This window comes from Narcine bancroftii, chromosome 1, assembly GCF_036971445.1.
Source record: "Narcine bancroftii isolate sNarBan1 chromosome 1, sNarBan1.hap1, whole genome shotgun sequence".
In the NCBI taxonomy this organism is placed as follows: Eukaryota; Metazoa; Chordata; class Chondrichthyes; order Torpediniformes; family Narcinidae; genus Narcine; species Narcine bancroftii.
In genome coordinates, this window is record NC_091469.1 from 192,282,987 (window position 1) to 192,302,174 (window position 19,188).

At 40.0% G+C, this 19,188-nt stretch overlaps 1 protein-coding gene and 1 long non-coding RNA gene across 6 annotated transcripts in view; one reads left to right on the forward strand and one right to left on the reverse strand.

Moving 5' to 3' along the window:
* ass1 (argininosuccinate synthase 1) overlaps positions 1 to 19,188 on the forward strand; it is a 191,196-nt gene that overhangs the window by 170,408 nt on the left and 1,600 nt on the right. For all 5 annotated transcript variants that reach the window (XM_069886007.1, XM_069885978.1, XM_069885970.1 and 2 more), the window contains 2 exons: positions 10,795 to 10,951; positions 17,286 to 17,351. In XM_069886007.1, the coding sequence (XP_069742108.1) occupies positions 10,795 to 10,951; positions 17,286 to 17,351 (223 nt within the window). The remainder of the gene's footprint in view (positions 1 to 10,794; positions 10,952 to 17,285; positions 17,352 to 19,188) is intronic.
* LOC138736460 (uncharacterized) overlaps positions 12,222 to 19,188 on the reverse strand; it is a 37,345-nt gene continuing 30,378 nt past the window's right edge. Inside the window, exons 3-4 of the long non-coding RNA XR_011340287.1 lie at positions 14,193 to 14,256; positions 12,222 to 12,768 (exon numbers count right to left, since the gene is read on the reverse strand). This is a non-coding gene — a long non-coding RNA (uncharacterized lncRNA). The remainder of the gene's footprint in view (positions 12,769 to 14,192; positions 14,257 to 19,188) is intronic.

Sequence of the window (19,188 nt, forward strand, 5' to 3'; positions counted from 1 at the left end):
AGTAATCCCTATGCCATCGGTGCTCTGTGATTAGTAAGGGATTGCTTAAGGTGGTATGTGAGTAGGAAGGGCAGGTTGAGAATCACTGCTCTAGACCCAATTGGTACTGAAATATTTGACTTGACTAAAATTGTCATTGGCCCATTTTCTTCGGAGTTATGAAACTGTACACATAATGAGTCAATTAAGTACGATTAAAACAGTCGTTTTCAAACTTTTTCTTTCCACCCACATACCACCTTAAGCAATCCCTTGCTCGTCACAGAGCACCGATGGCATAGGAATTACTTAAAGTGGTATGTGAGTGGAAAGAAAAAGGTTGAGAACCACTGGTCTACTCCAAAATAAAACATGTGCATGGTGCATCGACACAGGAGGACATGCATTACCTTGATTCAAACAACCTACTACATTTGAAGTCCTGGGGCATCGTTCATGCAAGTAAGAATCTGGTTTCTGGCACTGAACTGGTAACAGGTAACCAACTAGAAATTGACTCCCATTTAACTTTTCCTGTTAATTAGACAGGGCCGTAACCACGTTAACAATTTACCTCCTATACCATGAACTATTGAGAAGCACCACAGTGAATGCATTTTGAAAATCCATACATGACATATTTTAGTGCCCCCTCTATCCACCCTGTATGATACTTTCTCAAAGTACTCAGGAGTGATTGCCTCATTCTAAAGTTGTGCTATCTCTGGAGCCATTTCCCACAGTTTAGTGTCTTTTTTTTTTTCATTTTTTCTGAATCTGGGCATGGCCAGTCTTTATTGCATTAATTGTTCTTAAACTGAGCAATGTGCTGGGCAATTTCAGAAGGCATTCAAGAATTACCCATATTGGGGCTTAGGTGTCAAATTTCACCTCTAAATAGCAGGAACAAACGAGATGGACATTTACTGGTCATTTTGTGGTCGTCATTCGCACATGAACTAACATGAGCACTTTCGAATTGTTACTGAAAACCCCAACTCTCCCCTGTCCAATATCTGGCACCAATTCTGCTGTAAATAGAAAGCTAGCTTCATTTTACCCTAAATTTCATTCATAGATTCCAACAGTTGTGGGTTTTGAATTACTGGAAGAATTTGAGTGAAATTTATTACATTGTTAATTCTTCTGGGAAGTGGATGGGCATTTTAAAAATCAACTTGCAGCGTGGGGCGGCATGGTTTGCGCAACACGGTTATAACATCAGTAACTGGGGTTCGAATCTGGCACTGTCTGTAAGGAGTTTGTATGTTCTCCCTGTGTCTGAGTGGGTTTACTCTGGTACTCCGCTTTCCTCCCACCCTTCAAAACGAAGGTCACTTGGGTGAAATTGGGTGGCGTGCGCCGAAAGGGCCTGTAACATGTTGTATGTCTAAATTTAGAAATGTCACCTCTATTCAAGTAGCTTTCTTCCTTTTTACTTCTATTTCACACAGAGTCTTGCTTTTCTTCACCCCTTTCCTAAAAGTCACTTTTTTTTAGAAGGATCTATTCAATGAGTTACGGGATAATGCACCTGTGAGCCACATACTGAATGAATTATTCAGTCATGAAGGACTTCGCAGCTGAGTGCATTTAGAACCTTGTCAAGAGTTCCTACTTTTCTGCTCTTCATTTAGATTCACATTGAACAGTGATCAGGAAAAGCTAGATACATTATTTTTTTAAACCTTCACTTACCTTGGGTCAAGAAGCAACGACAGAATCCTGACTTGAGCTGCATTCAGCAGCTAATTAGGAAAATACCAGATATTCAAGTTGCAGATGCTTTTAATTTTATTGATATCTTTTGGCCTTTAGTCACTGAAACCACACAGGAACCTCCCCTTCAACATCTTGAACTCCATGAATTATCTTTATTCAAAAGGGCAAGCATTTTGCAGTTCTCAGCCATTGGTCAAATCTCCTGAATCTAGAAGAATAGTTATGAACTCAAGTCTGGAAGCACCTTGTTTTGGCTTTGCACTTCAGCAGTGGAAAAATCTTTTGAAGAGTCTGTGAGATGTGATCTTGGATGGTTGGGGTGGAGGAGAATGCTTCCAAAGATCACATTTTGGAAAAGCCACCTTTCAGGACAAGAGAGCTGTTAACTTGGCTTCCAACATCACAGGCACTAGACTCCACTCCATTGAGGACATCTGCATGAGGCAGTGTCTTAAAAAACCAGCCTCTATCCTCAAAGACCCCCCCCACTATCTAGGTCACACTCTCTTCATTCTTGCTACCATTGGGGGAAAAGTACAGGAGCGAAAGACGTACACTCAACGGCACAAGGACACTTCTTCCCCACTGCTATCAGATTCCTGAATAATCAATGAATCAGAGACTCTGCCTTACTTTTCATTCATTATTGTTTTTATTTTTTTATAGTAATGCCATAAGATGATTATAATATGAATGTTTGCTCTATGATACTGCTGCAAACTCCAAATTTTTTTGAATATTTTATTTTTGATTTTACAAACTCGTGCATTTCAAACAACACAGAACTTTTGTCCCATTTTATAGAGTGTAATATATCATGGCTCCCCCCCCCCACTTTCCACCTCAAAACAATAAATCAACAAACACATACTAGTTACAAAAGAGAATAAAACACAACAGAATAACAATGGTTACAAACAGGTCACAGAAATAATCCAAAGGAAACAAGCCAGAAAGATACCCGAGCAAGCTAAAGTACACTGAAAACACAACACAAAGAGAGATGATACCAGGTCATTTTCTTCCATCCTAGCATCCAGGACTGGTCTGAACTTACCATCCACCACTCCTTTTAAAGGAAGAAGTGGGGGGGGGGTGGGGGGGAGGGGGTGTAATCATACCTGTGTTCCAAAGTACAGCAAGTACGGTTGTCACACTTCAGCGTACATGCCATACCTCCTCCTCAGATTGTCAGTGATTTTCTCCATGGGAACACAGCTCTGCATCTCTATGCTCCAACGTGTGGTGCTCAGCTGAGAGTCAGGTTTCCAGGTCACTGCTATACATTTCCTGGCCACAGCCAAGGTGACCTTTACAAAAATTTGATATTTGGACAGTTTCAAACTCGTGTTCATGATATTCCCCAGCAGGAACAGCTCTGGGTCCTGTGGAAAGCACCCCTGTGATAGATCCCCTAGATCTACCGAAAAGGGTCTTCTCCTTGGTGCATAGCCAGGTTGAATGTACAAATGTTCCTGTCTCTGCGCCGCATCTAAAAAACAATTCTGAGGTCTCTGATTTTACCTTGTGTAATATTTGTGGTGTAAGTTACAGCTGGTGCAGGAAATTGTCCTGCACCAGCCTATATCTGGCATTAATGACTGCTGTCATGCTGTCCCGACATAAGTCGGACCAGCTCTGCTCATGAATTGTTGTTCCTAAGTCTGACTCTCATCTCTGCCTCGATTTATGGAGGCCTGGTTTTGGGTCCTCATTTTGGAACAGGAGATCCATAGCAGAGATGAAATTAACGTGTCATCCCCATTTGAATTAGAGCCTCCGTGTCACTACACAGCGGCAGGACCATAGATGGGCCTAAATTATCCCTCACGAAAGATCCTAATTGAAGGAGAAGGAGGTTTTATTTGATAAGTCAAATTTATTTTTAAATTGCTACCCCTTCTCATAACAGTTCTTGATATACCTTTCTGGCACCAGGTGTCCAGGATCTTGTTACCCTTGGTCATAGGAATTAATTTATTCTGGGTTAGGGGTGTTTTAGGAGACAGCCCCACTTTTAACCCAATAATCTGGTTTATCTTTGCCATATTTAAATTATCTATTTTAATATTGAGCTGTCCATTTTCTATTTAATATCCCATTTATATATAAGCTCTCCTCCTACTGTGTGTAGACAAAACACTGAATTTCATGACTTGCTCATGACAATAAATTCAGATTCTGAAATAAATTGATTAAGTTTCTCAGAGGACTAGGTGGAGCCTTGTTGGTGGAGGAGTTGACTCCATATGGAAAATCTCTCTATAATTGCTACAACTGACCTCCCACTCCAAGGATTATTTACTTACGTCGATGCCTCTTTGTTGAAATGAATATTTGAACCAGATTTAAACGAGTAAATCCTCCTCTTAGGGTCCAGCCCAGGTGTTTAATCCTATTGTCTTTTTTTGTTAAAGAGCTTGAAGTTGATAGGATTTATTTTATTAATGGATGTTGGTTACAAAGAAACAGCTCAAACCTTGGAAAAGGAAGATGAGATCAATGATTGAAATTGCTTTGGACTGTAGATGAAAGAATGTAATCAGTGCACCTGTAAATATCCTACCTCCCACACTTTTTAATCGCTGAAGTGTTTGTTCCACTGCAGAGACCTGCTGCTGTGCCTTGTTCTAGCTGAGGAAAAGCTAATTGTATAGAAAATGACCATTTAAGACCATTTATATCGTCCTGATATTGTAAGACGGTTCTGCTTTTAGCAATGTCTCCTGCTTTGGAGATACTCTTTCTTTCACAGTAGACATCTATTGTTCACACATTCGAGTGTTTGTGAAGATTTGCTACAATTACCAAGATATGGATTTTAGTTTTCAGTTGCTAAGTTCTGATTGTTGAGTTTTCAAAGCAAGTTTCCTTTTATCTATCACACATATTGTGTCTATCAATTTACATGGAGAAATAATTAATTTCTTGTGTCATTGTAGAATTTGTATGATGGAGCACAATCCTGTTTTGATTTGGCCTGCAAACCCAGATGCCGAAGTAAAGATTGCTGTGCTCTCAAAATTAGAATGAAAATCTGAGGTTTTCCCTGAGCAGGTTTTTAAATCCAATTGTAGTCCTGGCCCATTTAATCTATGGTTTTATACTTACTTGGATTTCAATAGCACTGAACCCGCTGTGTGTTATGGGAAAGGGGGACGCTGCTGGAAGGGAAAAGATTATGCCATAATTCCTAAAGGTTAAGTGGGTGATTGAAAGATTTGAAAGGTTAGTTGAGTGGCAACCCCTCACATACCTTTATTATCTAAGAAACACTAAATACCTAATTGCTACTCTTCATTAGTAACAGGAGGTTTGACAAGAATGATGTTTTCAGGTGTGTGGAGTGGATGGGTTTTAATGTTACACCACTGAAACTACTCTTGACAGAGGCCGGTTTTTCATTGTAGCTGCTATGTTGTACTAAGGGTGACAAAGCGTGTGAATACCAAAGCAGGTGATTTTGTTTTTGATTAATGTTAGCTGAAATTTTAGGAATACTTTGAGACAGTGACAACACTCATCCTTGTGACAGGATAAACATGAAACAAGCTTTGAGCTCTCAAGTGGTAGAATGTCAGTTTCAGCTGCCCTTCTTTTGTTGAATTCCCTTGATGCGCAGCCCAATGGATTGGAAATGTTGTCATTTTGCCTCTGGGGTTAGAATTTGAATAATGCTAGACGGATGATGATAAAGTCTGGGTCTGTAAATTGTAAAGGTCTTAAGTGGAAATGAGTTAAATTTCTCATTGAGAGTCTCCAGAACAAATTAATCTATAAATTATCACTAAGATGGCAATCTTGCACAGATCTCACAAGATGCAATAAACAAATGATCACACCAGTGAATTAAAGGATGTTTGATCCAGATCATTTTGTACAATCTATGAAAGAAAACTTAGGTCTTTCTGTGAGTATTATGAAGTTGACCATGTTTCTTTTGCGTTTCCCTTGATGTGCCTAGTGATCGATGGTGACAGCCAGCAACAGAAACATGATTTTTATTTGCACGTGACTGGCATGCAAATGGCTCCTGAAGAAAGAGGTCTTCACAACACCTGATGCCTTTTTATTTAGATTGAGACATGCAGCACAGTAACAGGCCATTTCAGCCCACAAGCCAGCGCTGCCCAATTGCACCCAATTAACCTACAACCCCTGGTACGTTGTGAACGGTGGGAGGACCCCGGGGAAAACCCATGCAGACATGGGGAGAATGTACAAACTCAGGTTCTGATCCCTGGCCCTGTAACGGTGTTGAGCTAAGTGCTACGCTACGCTAATCATGGTGCCTTGGCCCAGATAAAAACTAGCTTCAGTGGGGTTAATGTTAATGCAAGAACTTGACCCTTGTCATTTTTCTTGGGCCACCCAGTGTGAGCCTACAGCACTCCAAAACATCCCCCAGTCCCTCATTTTCTATTAGTCCCTGCCATCTACTCAACTAAGGTAAAGGTTCTATTATTGTCACATAATACTACATTTAGAATGTAACATACATTAAATTCAACTTCTATCTACCGTAAGGCAGATAGAGAGTTGCCACTTTGTCCAGCGCCCCTCACAGAAACCTGGTGTTCTTAGCTCCAAGTACTGACCAGTCCTGAGCCTGCTTACTTTCTGAGATCAGACAATTTCAGGCATATTCAGGCTATTAGGCTTCTGCAGTTCTAACTACAGTAACTGCAGTGGTTGGTTCTGTCGTGCACATCCAGTTGGCAAAAGAATCTCAAAGGCTGCATTTAATTTAAATGTAAGTTTGTATCTGTGGTATCCAGTCATTCTGTGTCCACCAGAATAGGCAATGCTAATGCAGGAACAAAACTAAAATGTTCCTTTTCAACATAAACATCCCTCAACTCAAACTGGGTTAAACCAGAAAGTCTGCAGATACTGGGGTTGAGTACAGTACACAAATGTGCTGGAGAAACTCAGCAGGTCACACAGCATCCATGCGAAGGAAAGGGTAACCAATTATTTGGGATAGAGCCTTTCGTCCGGGGGGGGGGGGGTGGTGGGTGGGAACATGTAGAGAGAGGAGGGAGGAAAGGGCAGGGGAGGAGACAGTCTAACAGATAGTACAGGTGGAAGATCCTCAGCTCCCCCCCCCCCCCCCCCCCGACCTTTATTATTCAGGTGCTTGCCTGTATTTTGCTGATCCCTTGACAAAGGGCTCTAGCCCAAATTGTTGGTTACCCTTTCCTTCCCATGGATGTGGTGTGACCTGCTGAGTTTCTCCAGCACATTTGTGTATTGCACCTTCAACTCAAATGCGACTTTAGTGCAGATTTTATAGCTACAATGTTGGTCAGTGGGTTACAGGAAAGATGTGGTAGTAATGGAGAATACAGAAGGAGGGCTGAAATTGTAAGGAGAGATTGCATCAGCTCTTCCTGCTGGAACATGGGAAGCTGAGGAATGACCCTGGAAAAATGTATAAAATTATGAGGAGCATAGATGGTCAGAATCTTTTCTCAGGGAGAAGAGTCTAGAACTAGAAGGCATAAGTTTAAGGTAAGGTGAGAAATTTGAGATTGGAGGGGAAGGTTTTTCATATCCATCTTGGTGAATATCGGGAATGAGTTGCCAGAGGAGGTGGTGGAGGCAGATTTAAAGACAAATGTTTCAAAGACATTTGGACAGGTACTTGGGTAATAAAGGGATCGTGGGACATGCAGGCAAATGAAATTAGGTTATGTAGACATAGTTGTTAGGAATGAGGTAGGTCAAAAAAGCCCATTTTTGTGCTGTATTGAAAACAAATCAAACTAAATGTGAGTTTTGAGTACAAATAATTTTAACTTCCTCATCTATCAATACTATCATAAATATTTCTCATAACAAATATTTTATGGTTAACATAGTGGTTAGTGCAACGCTTTTACAGTGCCAGTGTCCCTGGTTCAAATCTGGCATGGTCTGTAAGGAGTTTGTATGTTCTTTCATGTCTGTGTGGGTTTCCAACAGGTGCTCCAGTTTCCTCCCACCCTTCAAAATGTACTGAGGTTGTAAGTCGATTGGGAGGAATTGGGTGGCATGGGCTCGTTACCGGGCTGTGTGTCTAAATTAAATTTAAAATGAAAATTAAATATATAAATTTTAAAATTATATTTTAATTTCAAATGTGTATACATGTCCAGACACTCCACGCCCACACTAAGCTGTTTACCATTATGGGAACTTCATCCGAGGCCACATTATTGACTCTGGCTGATGGATCCATTGTGTGACGTTTCTGTGATATTACTAGAAGCAAGTATACTGCTTCTCTCTTTAGGGAGATGAGTTGAAAAAATGACTGAAGCTCATGTCTGGATGCCTGAGATGGTAAAACTGTCCACCAGCAACAATTCAGTAGGTTAAGTTTACCTCTTCCTGGGAGTGGATGAATTTGAAGTAATCTCCTTGCAGCACTCTAGTTCATTCTCAAGGATCTTGATAGAGTAGGGATGTGCTGGGTGTTTCTCCAGCCTGGAAGTCGAGAACAGTGTGTCTGAATTAGTGCAAAACACAAAATTGCTAAGAGAAACACAGTGGGTCACTCAGCATCCATAGGAAGTAAAGGATGATTAATGTTTCAGGCCCAAGCCCTTATCAGAAATCTGGAAAAACTTACCTGAGTAAGAAGGTGGGAAGAGGGGAGCAGAGTGGAGGGAGGAAAGGAGACGAGCACAGGCTGACAGGCAAGAAGTAATAGGTGGATACAGGTGGGCAGATAGAAATCTATCTGAATTTGGTGCCGACCATTTCAGACTGAGATGAGAAATGGCTTCACTCGAAGTCGCAAATCCACAGAATTCTCCACTGGAGGGCTGTAGTAACCAAGTTGTTGAGTTTATTGAGTCAGAGATCAATAGAAAACTGAGGGGATCAGAGGGGTATGAAGATTGGACTGAAAAGTGGGGCTGTAGAAGATCAGAATAGTAGAGGACACCTGAAAGACCAAATAATCTCCTCCTCCTGTTTTTGTATTATTTATATCAGGCAAATTGACAGATGTGCCAGTGAATGCTTCTTGTTAAAAGGGCGGGGGGGGGGGGGGAACAGGGGAAACTGGAGACCATCCGCTCTTTAGAGCTCCAATTAGCAATGTTATTTTGGAAATGGGCTACTGATGAGCATCAACAAAAACGTGTAGGTTTGCAAAATGAAACATATGGACCTTTGATTTCAATCATGATAACCACCAGGTCAGGTCTTGGCTATTCAGTTAGATTTACTAGAAGGTCTGGGGAGTCCCTCATGGGACAGTTCAACAAGCTATCAGGCGGCCACGCCAACCCCAGAAGAACATAGGTTCAGCTGTTCATTCACAGCTCAAAAGCCTGCAGGATGAATTTGAACTGCCCTCTGTGACTTCATTGTCAGGGTTGGTAGGGCTGTGCAAAGTTGAAAGAACCCATTCTTCAGCCTTTTTTTTCTCCTTGAGAGGCCCTCTTTTGTAAGGATTTTGATGATTCCTGTAGATTTGTGAAATTATCCTTTTGTTTTGGACGTTAAAGACCAACCCATTCTCAAAATAAAACAAAAGCATCATTCATAAAGATATTTGCAGGTAATAGAAAGTTTTTCATTAAGGTTTTTTAAATAGCCAAATCCAGCTGTAATATCAACTTGTATGGTAGAGAGCATTAGTCCAAATTAAGTGAGAGAGTTCCTATTGCTAAATTAGAGCTGTTTGGAGCATTTAAGTGCAAGTACAGATGAACTGATAAAATATTCTTTGCAAAGAACAGCTGGTGAATCCTTTGCTAAGACTAGCTTTTTGGTCAGGTTATAATGTACATGATTTCAATGGTTGTGATTGTCATAGTATTGAGAGAATTTTATTGGGGTGATGCTTTGGATTCGTGACTACCAATTATAACAAACCAATGCCTGTTTAAATGCAGGCTGGACTTTAACTATTAATAAACTCCTATATCGATTGAGAAGTTGGGTTACTCTTAAGTGTTTTCAAGTAATCTCATTTAAAAGAATATAATATTTAATTTAACGAATAATTCAGGAAAGCCTTGTGAGTTTCCAATTGAAGGCATATGTGCCTTCCAGAGGTTCCAACTTGGAGAAAAACTAAAGGGAATAAAATGACGGCTTCATTGTTTCATTATGCCAGTGGTAGTAGCTTTCTCACTGATCTTTGGATCATAACTGGAGTTATGGAGTGACATCTCCTGGTAATGGTAGGCAGATGCACTTTGCGGTGCTCCATTTAAACTACTTCTATTTTTATTTAGTAGTTTTTATTTAATTTTAATTTAGAGATGTAGCACCATAACAGACACTTCCAGCCCACAAGCTGTGCTTAACCTATTAACCCACACCCGATTAACCTACTAACCCAAACATCTTTGGAAGGAAACCGGAACACCCAAAAAAAATCCACACCGACATGGGGAGAACATACAAATTCCTTACCGGCAATGCTGGGTTGCTGCCACCATAATAGCGTTGTCTAGCCCCTGTGCTAACTATGCCACCCAAATGTTCATAGGTCTGCATTACTCAGCTTCATAATACAAGCATGGTGCAATGAGTGTAGAAGGACGGTATAGCATGAAAGTAGCCATTCAAACAAATCTTGCCTGTTTCGCTCCAGTTCAGTCCATGCCCTTCAGCCTGCAATGTGCTGACCTATATAAACATATTACACAACAATTTAATCCTTCCCAATCTGATATCCATAACTCTCGTTTTCTTACACTTTTGAATGCCCCTATCGCACCAGCCTCCTCCACTCCCAACTTCAGTTTTCCTTTACTTCTTTTCCTCAGTTTTTTTTCTCTTTTTGCATATTTTACGTTTGTTTGTTTGTTTGTTTGTTTGTGATTGTGCATTACTGGATTATTCAGAATGCCAATTACAGCCTCACTTCACCCATGCATGCACATGTTACCGTCTTGCAGGGCAGAGCCACTTCGATGCTAATTGCTGCTTAATTTCAGAATTCTATGCATCTTTGGGAATTGAACTGTTGTAGATGGTGCTATTTATGATCTGCAGATATAGTAATCAGTTGTAATTTTTGATGAACTTGCTCAATGTGATTAATCATTTCCTATTCTTGTTTGAAATTATTGTTTGATGTGGTAGGATTTTGGAACAGCCCTGAGTGTGCCTTTGTTCGACACTGCATCAACAAATCACAAGAGAATGTTGAAGGGAAAGTTCAGGTATCTGTCTATAAGGGACAGGTTTACGTCCTTGGTCGCGAGTCACCTATGTCTCTGTACAACGAAGCTCTTGTCAGGTGGGTCACATCACAACTTTTGGTTAATTTGCAATGTTGGTCAAGCAGCATGAACTATATTGAGCTGTAAAGTCTGATCACAAGTTTGTCATGAGTGAATAAGATTCTTTAACCATGTGGTCTCCTGATTTCAAAATGCCCATCAGAAATCTCCCCAATGTAGCATTCAGCTTTCATTCCCCCAGAATAAATGCAGCTTTTGGATCTGACATACATTTTATTGAAACTCATTTTGACTGTTGTCGTTAATGACTTGCAATAAAGACCAAAATCTACAATTTGAAGATGTAGTCAAAATAAGAAGCCAGGAAATTAAAGAGAAACTGCGTAGTTAGGATCTTCCAGTAAGATTCATTAAAATTTAAATCAATATAAATGTATTGGAGCTCTGACTTAATGAATCTGTCCCAGAACTTCCACCCTGAACCATTCCAGAGGAAGAATCATATCCAGAATTTGGATTTAAAGAATTTTGTTTTTTCTCTCTCTGGCATAATGTAAGGAACAGTATTCTAAAACCTAATAGATGACTTCTGCTTCAACATTAACAACGCAAAATATTTTCGAGATAGGTTGGATATCTCCCGACTTGGAAGCCATTTCAAAAATAGTCTAACTGGTGTTTGAATTCTACACTCTACCCCTTTGTGTCTCATATACCCAAGATGATTTGTTCCCTCTAATTTTCTTTCTAGATATGCTTCTGAATAAATGCATATGTTCATTGAAATAATGTGCCATGGCTAAATTTTTTAAAGAAATACCATTCACAGTGCAGTTGATAGTTGTAAATGCCAAGATTTAAATAAAGGACATCACTATGAGTGTGAAATTATTTTTGGTTGTTCATATTCATTTATCCTTATAGAAGCTAGCATAAATACAGCTACGAAGGGCAAAGAAATTCCCTGATAGTGAGTTTGGTGTCTTTTAAATGCCAAGTATGAAGAGATGATGCATTATTGTTTATAGTTTGATGAGTTATTGACTATTTTTCTGCCCCCCCCCCAAAAAGTGTGTCTATTTACTTGCCTTTGATCCCTGTGTTATAATCTTTATTGATTTCAATCCTCCAATTACAGCACCAAAAAAATTCAACAATAACACATACAAATCAATAGCCCATGGTACTATTCAGGGGATCAATAGAAATCTATGTAAAGTTTCTTACAGTCCACTCAAAAGGCAATAAAATGTGTCCTTTATCCCTTTTTTAAAAAAAATAAGTAAACACCATTACTCAAGCAGCGTTAACATTTTATTGTGCTACACAGGCAGTTTATTTCTTTTTATTGTCAATGCTACTTTTTAAGATTATAAAAATATTGAAACGTTTTCATTCCTAAGAAAGAAAGGTGTCGAGAAGGATAAATGCCATGGCTGATTTTCTCTTTTAACGCCAAAATGTGTACAGAGTAGCCCTTAATAATCCCCTTCTTTGTGGCTTACAGTCACAGAAGGAGCTAAATGAATAAAGTAAAAGTAATCAGGAGCACTTATTCACTGTCAGCTCCAAAGCGATTTCTCTTTCAGTTTCTACATCAGTGCCTTTAAAATGTTTGAGTGATGATGGAATCATACTAATAAAAGAATAGCAGTAAGCAGCACAGAGGCTGGAAGTGACTGGTCACAGTAGGTATAAAGTAATGTAATTATATGGCATACAACCCACTCGATTGCACAAAAATAAAAGCATGGATTTCTGGAAAGACATCCAGCACTATTGTAAATTCTTCTAAATTGCTTGTATTTTTTTTATTCTTGCAAATAATTCATCAGTTGCAACATGCATGCCAACTGCTGTGATGTTTTGAAATCTATATGGAGAGAAATGAAGAAAAGAGGACATTTAAAAACAGTTAAAACAGAAGAGGCTTTGAAGAATTATTTAAGGGAATTTTCTCACAGTTTGCCTTTGGGCATTCTAGAGACAGCACCTGCAGCTGAAAGGTAGACAATCTGCCCCAGCCACTGCTAGTGTAGCTCCTAAGTAGCATACCTGTAGAGTGATTTCTGCCGCTGTTTCATAGAAGAGACACAAGGTTTGTTGCCTCTTCATGAAGATTTTTTTTTAAAGGGTGACTTGCATTTGATTCGTGCCTTTCACGATCCTGGTGATTCCAGTATTCTGCAGTATTTTTAACTGCAGGAAATTAATATAATGCACTGTTGTGCAGTGTTGAAGTAGACCTTCACAATCTGTTATATGACATTGCAATGAGATGTAATGCAAGAAACTATTGGGATACAAAATCTGGCAACTTTGTGGCTCAAAGTTTTTTTTTTGTGTGTGCGCTAACTATGAAAATGATGCGAGTAACATTATTCTGGCTCATTACAAGAACATTGTTTGTAATCCTAAATCTTGTGTTTGAATTAGATTGTAATTTTACAGATTGGCAGTATCAGGAGGGTCAGCTAAAGAGAGAATAATCCTCATAAACCAAGTCATGTTATAAATGGTTTCTTTTTTAAACCCTGCAACAAGTAATGATGGTATATATTAGGCCCAATAGCATTAATAACACTTCATCTTCGATTTTCATTGGAGACTTTTGTGCTTTGAACCTCTTGTGCTATGTGTTCACTGGTGGCCAGAAGATTGAGAGCTATGTAGAGCTTCACAAACTTCCAAGGTTTTTTTTTTGGGGGGGGGGGGTTTCTCCTCCACAGGATATGCATCTGGGATATTCTTACACAAGGTATCAGGCATAACCCTGACATTTCCACATTTATTCTTCTGGTGCCGCCTTGGCTTTTTATATTGGAGCCTCACATTTTAATAGGTCGGGTGGATGTTGTCTGCAATGTTACTCATGAATTTCACAATATTTTCTCCAATGGTTTCCATCTCCAACAATATTATAACTGTTGGAAACCTTCAAGTGAGAAAGTAGCAAACACAGTTTTAAAATATCTTGTGCCTCATTCAATCTTTGTATCATGTGCTTGGATTTAATAGTTATTAAAGTAAAACATTTTCAAAAAGCCCTTTATCATACTAGGTGGCACCGTATATACACGTGTAATAGTTGATACCATGTGTAAAAGTTGACCTCTCTATTTTTGGACCCAAAATCTGGTATTTTCCATAAATGCCGTGTAAAATTCAAACCCCCACCCCTTATTTTTGGCACCACCCACCCAGCCATCTGAGCTCCTGATGGCCTGACTGTGGACTCTCGCCTAGGTTCCAGCTGCCCACCCATCGGAGTTTCCGATGCCCCGAATTCAGACTTACCACCTGGTCCCACCGGTCGCCCATCCATCATGCCTCCCGATTCCTCGAATGGAGCAGGCACTCACTGTGGTCAAAAGTAATAATGCATGTAATAGTTAACCTCCTTAATTTTACCCCAAACATTGGTGCACAAAATTGAACTAATACACACATATATGCAGTACATCAGAAAAAGGATGAAATATGGAGTAAATGCCCATTTCAGAATTAATAGAAGTGAAAGCTAAGATTAAACAACCCACATCAATTATTCTAGCATTGCTAATAGTAGACAAGTCAAAAGACTGAATTTGTCATGTGTTCGTCTCGATGTTTAATACTCTGGGGATTACCCCTAGGCCTTGCTAAACAGCAGACATTGTCAGTCTCAGTTTCAGCAAGGATTTGTAGATAGAGAGAAATATGAGAAGGGCTGATTTTAGTTTTATTTTCCTCATCACCCATTCCAGATCTGCTGACAGCTATGGAACTCCCTGACCGTTGTTGCTGCTTTGGTCGGGTGTTTAAACCAGGAATCAAGCTGGAGATTGACTGATCTTTATGTCTGAACACTGGGCAGTGCTTTTGTTCACAAGATCAATGCATTCAATGATTTGCTTTTCTACCTGTTCCAGATTGATCCTCAATTTTTTGCCTGAAATGGCTTTTCAACTGCAGGCAATTGTCCTTGAATTCCACTGTTTCCCCCAGCCCCCTTCCCTGTTCTGGATACGTGGGAGATAACAGCAAGGCATATTAAATGTCTAAAATCTGCAGATGCTGAGGATGAGTGTACGGTAATACACAAACGTGCTGGAGAAATTCAGCAGGTCACGCAGCATCTGGTGGAAGTAAAGGGTAACCAACCCTTTGTCAGACCTGAATCATTTATTACCCTTTTATGTCCATTGAATGTTACGTGACCCAAGTTTCTCCAGCATGTTTGTGTATTTCATATTTATGGTCTATCCTTGATGGTCCTAACATGATAGATTTCCTCATTTTTACCCCATACTTTTAATTTGGGACCAGCTCTCTTCAATAATTTATTTTCAAAAAGAAAGCACATTCTTTCTTGATTCACTATGAGCCAAACCTTGATCCTGTGCCAAATCCTGACCTGGCTAAACACTGTTTCAGCATTGGATGTGGTCTGCAGCCAGCTCTGTGACACAGTGCCAACCATGTGATCTGATTTAATTTTTATTGCATTGCACATTGTGCCAACACAATGCACTGTCAGATTCTCAGTACATTTACTTGGCTATGTTGCCTTGAAAATTCTCTGCATCCTTGACACTGTTAGATTATAACCAACAACAGAAGCTGCTTTTGATAAATGTTCTCTTAATTCTTCAGTTCCCACTCGATGGAAGCATTAAGTGCAGCCTTCATACTTTAGATCAACAATATAAATAATAACTTGGCTTTTAATTAAAAAAAATAAAGTTCTGGTGGTTTAACTGAGATTTCATTTTATTAGCTCTGAGTGTGAAAGAAATAAAAAAAAATCAATTTGTTGAACAAAAGTTGTCCATTTAAAAGTCAATATGTTGTGGGTTTTTAGACTTGCCTTCTAACAGACTATAATAAAAGTCTGAGGAGTAAAATTAAAGCCTTGCATGTTTCATGGACATGCTGTTGTCAGCGTGCATTATACTTGAACCATTTATTGATCTTGATTTATCGGTTGAAGCATTTGACCCTACATTTAGCAGGAGGCAACAGATTGATGTATTCATGTAAGGAAAACCTTGGATTCAAACACTATTTAGCAAAAAGCCCCCACCATCGAGGTACAGGTGCCCTGGGGAGTTACCTCACCAGCAATGTGTACATGTGCTAACAATAGTAAGAGAATGGAAAACTGTAGTTTTTGAAATGTGCTTGCTGAATGAATAGCAAAATAAATAACTCCTGATATTGTGTGCAAAGCAGCCATGCTTTTACTAAGACTGTTGAAATTGGGTAAGTTGCTTTGCTGAGTGGGTGTTTTTGTTTCTGTACAGAAAAGAGTACATATACATCCAAACTACTTCCAGTTTCATTGCATAGTAAAAGCAATAAGTTGCTGCCATTTTCTCCATCGTAGACATGGCCACCTTTCAACTTTGTTCCACTCTTCTCATTCAACCTTTCAACAAAACCTCCTTTTCTTGCTGCCGCAAGGAAGTTAACACTAACCCTGTCACTTACAACCAGCAAATCCCTTTATCAAATCTTTAGTTAGAGCCCCCTTCAGCCTTCTGCAATGAAGAGGTTGCAAACCATTTAGACAAGCCATCATAATTTGTCCAGAAGTGTAAAGTGCTGATGAGTCTTTTCATTTCCACGGTCATAGGTCAATGACATGCAGTGTTCTTGCTTCACCAGGTTACTCCGATGAGATCTAATCTGATCTATAGCTAAAACTGAATTTTATTTTTGTTTCTGAGGTAATGTCCAACAATCCATTTGCCTGTTTGATTCCATTTTTGATATTAATGTATGAATATCTAAGTGACTTTTCCCTTCCACTATTTTTAGTCTCGAGTCATTTAAAAAAAAAATGTTTAGCTTGAAAATAAATGGCATCTCACTTCAACTGGGGGACTAGATAGCTTGAGTTGTAAGGAGAGGTTAGATAGGGTGGGTCCACCACTACCCAAGGAGGGCACTCCAGAACCCACCTAATCTCGTGTAAAATAATTGTTTGGAAGATCGTAGGCCAGATCCATTGTCACTTCTCCAACCATTTAACAGCTGTTCATTTGATCAAATGATGCCCCTTTGATGTGCTCTCTGCTTTAAAATCTTGGTATGAATGCCAGTTTTGGGGTATCACCTCAATGATGTGACAGAGTCCAGAGCTTGAGGTGTAGGAAAGATCAGGCACAAACTTCACTCCTGCTGATCTGGTATTAGACGGATAGTTCTCCAACACCTCAACTGCACTGTGTACAGTGATCAGACTAGTGTATATCCAGTAGCACTTTTCAGTATTATTAGATAATCTGATGAGTTCATTATGATAATGAGCACAGTGAAGGATGATTATGATAATCAGCACAGTGAAGGAATATTGACCAGTAATGGAACGATGTGAGTCATTGTGTTCAATTTTTCTCTCTCTAGCATGAATGTGCAAGGGGACTATGACCCAATTGACGCAGGTGGATTCATTAAGATTTGTTCCTTAAGGTGAGTAAGACTTTTGCCCTGGGTGACGCTCGCTTTTAATCCAAAGTTATTGTTTTTACTCTATTGACATGGGTATGTAATGTATTTCCAATCATGATCAGAATGTTGAACAACTTAACTGTCAAGGCTTCTGAGTAGCATTATCTCTCTTTGTCTTCTGAGAGCCTGCAGTTGGGTTGTAACTGGGCATGTGGAGAGAGCCACATCTCTCTCCAAAAAAGTCCTTGCTTTTTTGCCAGTCATGATCAGTAAGTTCCACATTTGGAATATCGCGATCAATCACATTTTCTCTTACCTTAACTTGCTTATTACAGTTGATTAACTCTGTTAATTAAGTTGATTAACAATATTTGTAATTTCAATTTTAATAGTATCTTTTTTTTTAAATCTGACCTTGGATAACAATTGGTTTATCTTTTCTTACTTGCCTCTCGAACTATTTTAGTAGAAAATTCCAGGGCTTCTCTGAGGCATATGGGAGTTCACTCCTCAGGACCTGCTCAAAGTAGAACTGGGTTTGGTAGGCAGTGACTGGCAAGAAGAAATGGCTCGCCACTCCACAGAAGGTTTGGGCCAATCATTTTCAGGGTCAGAAAATATAGGCAGTAGTGTTCTGATGAATCAGAAAAACTGCAGCGTGTGCAGTTCCCCCACAACTGACAAAGACCGATTCAGAGTGGTAAGGCTTTGGCTCAACAGGCTTCAGCAAGAAAAGATAAGAGGTGAGGAATAGTCAGAGATGAAGTCAGACAGGGCCACCCTATTCAAGGCACAAAAAGGAATCAGCAGGTAAGGGCAGGTTTTAGATATATATTCTGTTCCTCTACTCATAAACAGTGGGAATGACAGCCAAGGCAAGGGAATGGCTCTCTTGCAGAATGTGGGTCATCAGGGAAGCCAGCAGTATCCATGACAACTTAATCTGCGAGGTGCATCAAGCTGCAGTTCCTGACAAGCTGAGTAAAGGAATTGGAACTGGAGTTGAATGATATCTGAATCATTCAGGAGACAGAGGGCATAATAGATTGGAGTTATAGGGAGCCTATCACACCTAGGAGTCAGGAAGAGGATAGATGGGTGACAATCCAGAGAGGGAAAGAGAACAGGCAGACAATGCAGGGCACCTCTGTGGCCTTCCCCCTCAATAACAAGTATCAAGTGTACCATTTTGGATACTGTTGGGGGTGGGAAGAACCTACCAGTCCTCAGGCAGGACAAACCATGGCGATCAGGTCTCTGGCATGGAGAAGAGATGAACTGCAGTGATAGGGGATTCCTTTGTTAAGGGGACAGATAAGAGGTTCCCGGATGGTATGTTTCCTCCCTGGTGCCAGGGTCTGAAATATCTAATTTCGAGTTCACGGCATTCTCAGGAGGGAGGGTGAGCAGCCAGATGTTGTGGTCCATGTAGGGACCAATGATGTGAGTTGGAAGGGTGAGGAAGTCGTGCAAGGAGAGTTCAGGGAGTTAGGCACTAGGTTGAAGGAAAGGATCTTCAAGGTTGTGATCTCAGAATTGCTACCCGTGCCATGTGTTAGTGAGGTTAGAAATAGGAGGATAATGCAGCTTAACATGTGGCTAAAGACATGGTGTAAGAGGGAGGGCTTCAGGTTTCTGGATCCTTGTGCTCGCTTCCTGGGAAGGTGGGACCTGTTCCAATGGGATGGTTTGCATCTGAACTGGAGGGGGACTAATTTCCTTGTGGGAAGGTTTGCTATTGCTGCTCCAGTGGGTTTAAACTAGATTTGCAAGGGGAGGGGAACCAGAGTGTCAGGCCAGATAGAGGAGTGGAGGAGGTTTAAAAAAAATTATGTGAAAATTGCATGCACTGTTAGAA